Genomic DNA, 9,928 nt, shown 5'->3' with positions numbered 1-9,928 from the left:
GGGAAGCACTCAATGGTCTAGATCAAGAAATCTGGCAGACAGCTACCCGGACAACTGATTGGAAGAGATCCATATTTGTGCCCATTCCAAAGAACAACGATTTAATAGAATGCATGCATCATGGAACAATATCATTAATATCATATGGAAGTAAAATTTTGCTTAAAATTATTTTTAAAAATGGTTACAGTAGTACATTAGCAGGGTACTAGTACATTACAGGGTAGTAGTACATTAGAGCTTCCAGAAATTTAAGCTGGATTCAGGTAAGGGCATAGAATGAGGGATATCGCTGCTGATGTCAGATGGATCTTGGCTGAAAGTAGAGACTACCAGAAAGAGGTGTACTTGTGTTTTCTTGACTATGCAAAGGTATTCAACTTGTGGGGATCGTGAAAACTATGAATAACATTGGAAAGCATGGGCAGTCCAGAACACTTGAATGTGCTCGTGTGGGACCTGTAGGTTCCCAAGGAGCAGTTGTTGAAAGCGCTGAGAGAGACCACAGGGTTGAAGATCAGGAAAGGTGTGTGTCAGCGTGGTAGTCGTTTACCATACTTCTTCAATCTGGATGGAGAGCAATCCTCAGAAGAGCTGCTTTCGATGACAAAGAACACGGCATCGGGACTAGAGGAAAGCTTATTAACAAACACACCCTGCATGCTGAAAGCAAAGGGGACTGGAGGCACCTGCTGATGAAAACCAAAGGTGACGCCCTTCGGTATGGCTTTCAGCTCAATATAGTTAAGAATGAACAAACAAACTCACTCCGCCGAGTCAAGACCACGCATAGCAACACTAAGGGGTAGCGTAGAACCATGCCTGTGAGTTTCTGAGGCTGTCACTCTTTATTAGAGTAAAAAGCCTCGTCTTTCTCCTGAGAAGCAGCTGGTTGTATTGAACTGCTGACCCTGTGGATTGCAGCCCAACATGGAAGCTCTATTCCACAGAAAAGACTCTAGGCTGATGTGTAGAGTAATTGGTTTGTTTTTCAGTAACCTTTTGTCTGGTCCTCAGTTGTCCATGAGTCCTGCCTGGAGCCTCCATAAGAGTGAATATTTTAAGATAGGCGTCCTCAAACTACGGGTACGGGCCACATGCGGCCCGCTGAGGACATTTATCCGGCCCGCTGGGTGTTTTTGCCCCGTTTGTTTTTTTACTTCAAAATAAGATATGTGCAGTGTGCATAGGAATTTGTTCATAGTTTTTTTTTAAACTATAGTCTGGCCCTCCAATGGGTCTGAGGGACAGTGAACTGGCCCCCTGTTTAAAAAGTTTGAGGACCCCTGCTTTAAGGTATCTCTTTTAGTCAAAGTCTCCTAACTCCCACCAAAAGACCCTTTCCTGCAAGGGTCTGGTTAAGAAGGTGGGGAAAGATGCTGATAGGATTCACCTGTGAGCAATTGTGAGCAGGATTCCTTGGAATGCCATCCTGCTGTGTATAAAATGAGCCCTCTGAGAAGCAGGAGGAGGAATCTCATTACCAGCAGAAGCTGGAAGTGGAACGTATTCTCTGGACCCAAAACCCCTCTGCAGTGAACCCCCTGGATCCATAAGAGCTGCAGTGAGAGGAGCAGCAACAGAACCAGGAGCCAGAGCAGGAATATAGCGGCGGACTTCCAACCCACGAAACCTGTAAAGGTGAGTGTCTCTGTGCAGAAGGCTGGCTTGTGGAGTGGGGCGCTTCTGGGCACATGATTGGGGGCGCTGGGCTTGCTAACCCAGGGCACCTGAGTTGAATACTTTTGAGCTGATGCCTAGAGTGGAGTGGTTAGGGCATTTATTAACAGAGTTGAAAGAACTATGTAACATGTCCTGATAAACAACTATATCCTGAGTTTTCCTTACTTGCCTTACAACCTGTCAACTTCCTTAAGAAAATGTAAATTTATTATGACCAGTGTGAGTTCTGTGTAGTAATTTCAATGCATATTAGAACTTGGGGAGGTAAAACAGAATACTAAATTAAGACAATCTAGAGGCCTGGGGCTCCTGATGGGGAACGTGTGAAGAGAGTGCAGGAAAGGGCAATAAATACCCTTGCCGTGACCAATAAGGTGAGTTGTGGAATTCTATCTTAATTACATTTAATATAGCCTTCCAAATCTTTACAGCGAATCTAAATTTCTTATTTAATCCATTGATCAAAGTCAGATTCTAATTGGCCGGATAGCTGCAGGCCCAAACTCCAGAGTCCAGAAAACAGATGTCTAAGCCCAAGACTTACACAATTTAAGCCAAGATGTTTGTTTGTTTGTTGATTTGTTGTAAGTGAGTGACCTATATTTCTAAACAACAGACCAAAGAATGGATGAAATCGTAAGCCACCCCTTCTACTAGAAAAAACAATTCGAAGAAAACTTCCCACATCCTCCTCTCTGACCACATTACGAAATCCTAGAACCTGACTCCCACCCCCAGACTCTTCCGACAGCCTCCACAGGGCTGCTGGTGGCCTCCTGCCGGCTGACCCACGGCCTGGTTTTCAACCATCTCTCTTGAGGTTTCACCATATTCCACACGAGTAACTACGCTCTCCAACATAAGACACTGTCCCGTTGGCTTTCACACCACTCTTCTTTCTGGTTTTTCTCCAGTTTCTGGTTCCTTCCATATATAGAGAGATAGAGATATAGAGATAGAGATATACATAGTGTTTAAGGTGAAAGTCTACACCGCAAATGAAGTTCCCATTTACCGATTTCTACACAAACTAGTCAGTGTTTTGGTTACATTTGCCCGGCAAATGTATTTCCACGTATTTCATTCATTCCATGCAGGTTGCACTATCTTCAGCACTCAGGTTTCCTTGTCCCTTTACCTTTGCATCTGGGATCCAGGGTGATTTTTGACGGTTTGGTCTCCTATAGATGACTTTTTAAGAGGAGCTCCTTCCTCATGGGTCATATCATTAATTTTATGAACCAATCTGGTATTTAGCAAAAAAGGTGACCTGAGAGGATACTTTTAGTTTAAGGTTGAAAGGTTTAGCTTAAGGTTTATGTCAGAGCAAAATCCTCTGGTTGAAGAAAACCAGTTGAAGACAGCTGAGCTTCTTAAGAATTTCAGCTCGGTCCCACGCTTTCTTTGCATTTGATAAAGACCCATCTATTGTGGTCCTAATCAGAATGGTCAGGAGTGGTAGCTGGGCACCATCTAGTTCTTCTAGTTTCATCTGTGAGGTGAAAACCCTTCCTTGTAGGGATTGCATAGGGACCCAGCTGCAGACATCTCTGGGGTTTCCCATTCAGATTCCTTGCTGGTGTTCAACTTCCAAGTCCATACCTCAACTCAGACCTGCTGCTGAGATGCAAACCTATGGTTTCCCCTCAAAACATCCACATCTGGGTTTTAGAAAACTCCCTTCAATTGCCTGTGTCCTAGACTCAATATTTTTATTTTATTTTTAATCATTTTATTAGAGGCTCTTACAGCTCTTAACACAATCCATCCAGCCAGCCATTGTGTCAAGCACATTTGTACATATGTTGCCATCATCATTTTCAAAATCTTTTCTTTCTACTTGAGCCCTCAGTATCAGCTCATTCCCCACCCCCCATAAACCCTTGATGATTTATACTTTTTTTCATACCTCTAAACACTCTCCTCTCCTCACTGCCCTTGAGAAAGTTGGTTTGATTTGACTGTAACTCCCTAACTCCAATATCTGGTCTTCAAATCCATTTCTACTTCTGCAAAGTATTCTCTAGTCTGCTCCTCCTTCCTGGTCTCCCTGGTCATACCTTTATTTTAGGCCTCCCTTCTCAGCTCTTCAGATCACTGTACTGTGTCATACCTCTTTGCCCCAGGAGCTCTCTATTTGAATCCATTCCTCACACAGTAGCCAAGACAATGGTAGAAAACAAAAGTCTTATCGCATTCTTCCCTATTGATACTTACCAATGGGTCACCTTGGCTCATAAGATGAATTCTAAACATAGGATGGACTAACAGGACCTTCATGTCTTCAAGCAGCACACCTAGTTAGCTCATTTCCCATTATGTCTTTACATCCCAGCTATATCAACCTTCTTCTCGTTCTTCAAACTGGACATTCCCGTGTTGTACCTCCCTGACCTTGCTAATGCTATTTCCTCTGCCTATATATATTTCTTTGTTAGTCAAGTGACCTCTCACTCATTTTCTTGGTAACAAAGGTAAATATCTATTCATCTAGAATGATTTCTCAGCATTTCCTCTACCCCAAGAGCCCACTGTTGTGGATTGAATTGCATTCCCCCAAATGTGTGTAAACCTGGATAGGCCATGATTCACAGTATGATGTAATATCCTCCATTTTTGTGATCTGATTTAATTATCCTATGTACTGTAAACCCTAAAGCCAAGGATGTTAATGAGGCAGGATTAGCAGCATTATGTTCATGAGGCAGGATGCATTTCACAGGTGAGGCTGTATCTTGAGTCAAAGTCTTTTAGATTAAACAAGCAAGTGGAGATCGATGGGCCTGACAATCACCAAGAAAGAAGAGATGGCGCAGAGGTCCCTGTGCTGGGAGCCTCCTAGACGCAAGGAGAAGAGTGATGCCAAGACACACAGAGAACTCCAAAGAAAGCTCGGTGCACACACAGTGAAACGAGACAAGAACCCAACAGTGAGCCCACAGAGAGGAAATTTTCTCTTAGAGCTAAAATCCAAGCACCAAACCCACTGTCATCAAATCCATAGCGAGTGATTCACAGCGAGTGACCTTATAGGACACAGTACAACTTGCCCTCTAGTGCTTGTGAGGCTGTGAAACTTTATGGGAACAGACAAATTTCCCCCTCTTCCTGCAGTGTAACTGGTGAATTCAAAGTACTGACCTTAAGGTGCATAATCAGCATAGTGTGTTACCAGTGCCCCACCATGGTGCTTCTCCCCTGGAGCCTGTACTCTGGAACCAGACTTCCAACCTCCCAATCCCTGTTTGTGAAAGCAATCCACGTTTGTTATTTCTGTTCATCAAAAAAAAACAAAAAACAACCCCAAACCCACTGCCTTTCTGACTCCCTGTTGGCATAGTGGTGGGTTACAAGTTGGGTTGATTGCAAGGTCATAAGTTTGAAACCACCAGCAGTAACCAGGGAGAACGATGGGGCTTTCTCCTTCTGTAAAAATGTAAGGTCTTGGAAACCCACAGGACAGTTCTCCTCTGTCCTATTAGGTTGTTATGATTTTTGTTATAGTAGCACTAAATAATTAAGACCCTCCCCCAACACCCCCCCCACACACACACCAAATCTCTCCCTCTCTCCAAAGGGATCCTAATGGCTCTTTATACATGCCTCCATGGTAAACTATTAGACCTGGGTTATAATTTTTGCTTAGTAATATGATCAACTTTTATAAACTCCTCAAATATAGAACTCATCTTTCTTATTTATCTATAACTGAAAAACTAATGGCCACCAAGTCCATTCCAACTCACAGTCACCCTATGGGATAGAGTGGAACTGCCCCCTGGAATAGCCCAGTCGGTAAATCTTTATGAAAGTAGACTGCCACATCTTTCCCCTGCAAAGCAACTGGTGGGTTTGAATCTCTGATCTTTCAGTTACCTGCCAAGTGCTTAACCACTGCATCACCAGGGAGCTCTCTCATTGTATCCCTACTACCTGCAGAAGTAATTACCTGGTACAGGACAAATACTTAACATCTGATAAGTAAACTCCCAACGGTTGGTGAGTATCAGCTAATAAATATCCAAATGAAGACTGGTTATATTTATTAGAATGCTTCACTTATTATTGGAATGGGAACAATGAATGGTGTCATGGTGATTTAATAAAATTGACCCTTGGTACTGTTAGGCTCAGCACCTCTCTGTCAACTGTGCTGCCCCGCCCACCTGTGGCAGACACTTTGAAAGGTTATAAACAGGCTCAATAAGTTGACCTGTGTTTAGCAGAGTAAGGCTTGTCCCTATGACCAGACAGTGAGTGTAAGTGAGATCATGCATTCTCACTAGAAACAAATATTATAAGAAAGGTTGAGATTATTATCTAGCCTTCTAATATGATGTGCCTGAAAGATAAGAGCAGCAAAATGGACTTTTATGTTTTTAATGATCACCAATCCAGTTGCTGTGGAAGCAACGCCAACTCCTGGTGGCTTCCTGTGTGTCAGAGAGAACTTGTTTTTTGGAAGGAGAGTGCCAGGCTTTTCTTCTGAGGCACCTCAGGGTGGACTTGCACGCTCAACCTTCTTGTTAGCAGCGACGCACACTAACCTTTCGTACTAACCTGGGGACTCCCTTTTATGGCAAAAGAATCACAGTAAAGAAAACATGAATCATTCACATTCTTCCAATTCACTCCGGTAATTTGAAAAACAATAATTTGTTTATTAAAAGCTGTACTAAAACACTCACTGGGTTGAGAGTGGAGGGTGGGAGAAGAGAGAGGAGATTTTAACATGCTTGGTTTTCTGGGTGAAAATACCTGGCGCTTGTGATCTAGAAGGGCTGCTTCCCAAGTCCACATGTCGTACAGCACAGCAAACCTGTCCACACCTGCATGGGCCCATCTCCCGTCTCCGCCAGTCCCGGGGGTGCTGTCCTCTGGGTGACCTGGGAGGGGGGTGGAGGAACAATCAGGGACAGAGAGTCTGTTTCCTATTAGTCATGTGCCTCCGATGGTCTCAGGAATGGGAGCACTACCCAGCCTGGGGTTCCTGGGCGTGAGCTCGGGCCTCCTGCAAGGACCAGGCCCTCAGTGCACACGTGCTGACTTCTGCCTCAGAGGTTTCCGCTTTTACTTTCAAATTTTAGCTGTATAGATTCATTTTAGAGATAAAACTGGAACTCCATGAACACAACACCTCTGCTATAAGGTCTTCAAATCTATCACGTCAAGGCAAATACATTTTGTCTCTGAAAACACAGCTTTGGTGTGTTAACATCAAATCCAATTCAATTGATGGCAGCCAAATCAAAATGTTTTGTGAGCTGTTTCTAAAATATTCCTTTAGTTGCATTAATTACTGAAACCAATAAAGACAATCATCATTATCTTTAAAGTATTTTCCCAGTGCATTAATGCGAGTTTGTCCTTCTGGCTTTATGAAGGCTTTTTACACTTTAAGAGGCCTATTTCAGGATGGAATGGTAGAAGTAAGAGATCTTCAGGTTTACATTCAGTGATTATCAAGTATATGGCAGGTACTGAGCAAGAGAAAAGGGCACTCTGGGTTACTCGTTGGACTGCTAATCATAAGGTCAGTGGTTCCAATTCACCAGCTGATCTTTGAGAGAAAGCTGCCTGCACTTGTCAAGATTTACAGTCTCGGAAACCCTCTACAGCAACGGTTCTCAACCTGTGGGCCGAGACCCCTTTGGGGGTCAAACAGTCCTTTCATAGGGCTCGCCTGATTCATAACAGTAGAAAAATGACAGTGATGAAGTAGCAATGAAAATAATTTTGTGGTTGGGGGTCACCAGGACATGAGGAACTGTATAAAAGGGTCGCAGCGTTAGGAAGGTGGAGAACCACTGCTCTACAGGGTCTCTATGAATGGGGATTGACTCAGCCGTAGTGGGTTGGTTGGTTGTTTCCATTTTGGGGGGCAGGGGGGCAGAGTGAGAGACTGATCAGGAGCTGCTCTGACAGCTGTTGGGAAATCATTTCACAATGGAGGGCTTGGTAACTCACTTAAAAGGTACTCATGCAGTTAAATGACTATTCAGCGTTTTCATAACTTTATAGTATTCTAAGCCGTTGGAAATCATTTATAGCACTATAAACTAGTTGACACAAACATGATGCGATGATACGTAGAATCATCAGTAAAGATAAAAGCCAAGAACTGAAATTAAATGCCCTGGAACCTTGGATGTTATCTGTGCTTCTCAAGATTCTGATCCCAATGGGTTTGGGCAAAGACAGGAGAGAGAGTCCAATCCTATATTAAATTCACTCTGTCTGGGATCTGAAAGGTTAATTGCCAAATAAAAGTCCTGAGACCTACCTTTTATGAATATGATGAGCACAGTGTGCAGGATGCATTTTATGAATTGATGAACACAAATTAACCTTAGTCACAAGTCTACAGACATTACCAAAGAGCTTAACCTCAGCATTTATTTCCTGTCGGTGTTGCAATGTGTCTAGAAGCTTTGTAAAGCTCTTGCTGTCTTATTATTTCCAAAGCCGCGCTCTCACCACAACCGTTTCTACAGTGGGATAAATCAGAGTGATGCTCAGAGAATGAGGGGGCACAGTTCACGGGCCACTTGATTCACTGGAAGGAGCCTTGGGGATAGCGTGTCTAAGGGTTAGGCTGCTAAGCCCAAAGTCTTCAGTTCAAACCCTCCAGCCACCCTGCGAGCGAAAGATGTGGCCATTGCTGCCTGGGAGATAAGCAGCCTTTGAAACGCTACGGGCCCCTCTTTTCTGCCCGTGGGCTCGCTCTCAGTGGGAATGGACGCCGCAGCAATGGACTGACTTGGCTCAAGGGATGGTTTCCCCCAGTCTCATCTAGCATTTCCCTCGGCAATGTTGGCATCATGGTGGTTTCTTCTGGGAACCCAGGGCTGTCTGGCTCTAAATGTACTTTCCTCAAGATCTAGCCCTTCCTTTCTCACGCAGGGAGAAGGGCAAAAATCACAACCTTCTCGTTTCTTCTACTTCCCTGGGGTTGTACCATACTCCCCAGACCCAGTGGGTGATGCAGGAACGCCAGGGGGCGGCGGCACGTGCAGAGTCTAAACAAGAGCAAGACGAGTGGGTGAGCCCTGGGAGGGAAAGAAGGGGAACTTGAGCTAGAAAAAGAGTCTTCCTTGTTCTCAAACGGGGGTTAAGCACGTGTGTTAGGGGGGACAGGTGGTTTCGGGGGGAAGGACACATGCTCCATGGCGTGTCAGATAGTACTGTGTATGTATTTATTTACTGGGGTCACAGAACCCATTGCTGTTGAGTTGATCCTGACTCCCGACTCCCAGTGTATTGGAGTATAATTGAGCACCCCAGGGTTCCTTTCAATGGCTGGGTTTTTACAAGTCGATGATGAGCCCATTATTCTGAGGAGGCCGTGGGCAGTCTCCCAGCACCAACCATTTCATTAGCAGCTGTGTACATTGACCTTTAAAAATCCAACTTCTTACTTTTCTCTTTCTCAACGTAATGACTGGCCACCAGCAGCATTTCCGCTTCTCGTTCCTGCAGATCCTGCAAGGCTGCGTCATACATGACGTACACGCCTCGCCGGTCCTGGATGTGGACACAGCCGGCTCCTGCGCTGTAGTAGTCATCCTGGTTCTCCACTTCCGAGAACTCCATGAACTTCACACTGTGGGCCTGAAGAAAGAAAGCCAAGCCAGGAAGTTTCCAGAAAAAGGAGAGCTATATTTTGTCAGCCCCAATGGACCAAAGCAGCTAGCTTCTGCCCCCACACAGTGGGCTGTCCGTATGGAACTAAACATTCTGACTGCTTAAAAAATCCGCATGTAGGAAAAAAATATATTTAGAAAGACGATGAAAGACAGGAGAGCTTGCTTTTCTGACTCAGAATGAACTGCGGCTAGTTCTACTTCAGTAGGGTTAAGAGTGGGCTCTGGAGTGACAGTGGTGGGCTTCAGGGCCCAGCTCTTAGGTGATCGAGGACCTGTTGCTTCCTGAAAATCATTATTCTCATAATAATTCTCCTAATTCCAAACTTCTCTACCTGCCCCCCCCCCACAGCCTCTAAACCTATGCCCTTCCCCCAACCCCAATGAAACCCCTCAACTGCTGCTTCACACCCACACCCACCTCTCCTCTCTTCCTGCTTCTTGCACAATAGAGTGAAGGGCACCCCACCCCACCCTCTCTGAGGCCATTGCCTCCCACTCAGAAAGAGCCCCTTCTCCTCGCGGTACAGGTAGGTCATCTCCAACTTACCATGTATTCCAGTGTCTGTGCACTGCATGCACCCTTGTCTGGGTTTGCTTTG

General features: G+C 44.8%; 1 protein-coding gene across 1 annotated transcript in view; it reads right to left on the bottom strand.

Moving 5' to 3' along the window:
* The window catches only part of LOC123522212, a gene marked incomplete at its 5' end in the record, with an annotated part of 59,274 nt that overhangs the window by 36,190 nt on the left and 13,156 nt on the right, over positions 1-9,928 (bottom strand). The window contains 2 exons of the mRNA XM_045294604.1: positions 6,442-6,569; positions 9,102-9,294. Of these exons, the coding sequence (XP_045150539.1) occupies positions 6,442-6,569; positions 9,102-9,294 (321 nt within the window). The remainder of the gene's footprint in view (positions 1-6,441; positions 6,570-9,101; positions 9,295-9,928) is intronic.

Source organism: Echinops telfairi, unplaced genomic scaffold (genome assembly GCF_000313985.2).
Source record: "Echinops telfairi isolate 266 unplaced genomic scaffold, ASM31398v2 ScPeMD7_3533;HRSCAF=4204_0, whole genome shotgun sequence".
Lineage (NCBI taxonomy): Eukaryota > Metazoa > Chordata > Mammalia > Afrosoricida > Tenrecidae > Echinops > Echinops telfairi.
This window is presented reverse-complemented; position numbering and strand designations above follow the sequence as displayed.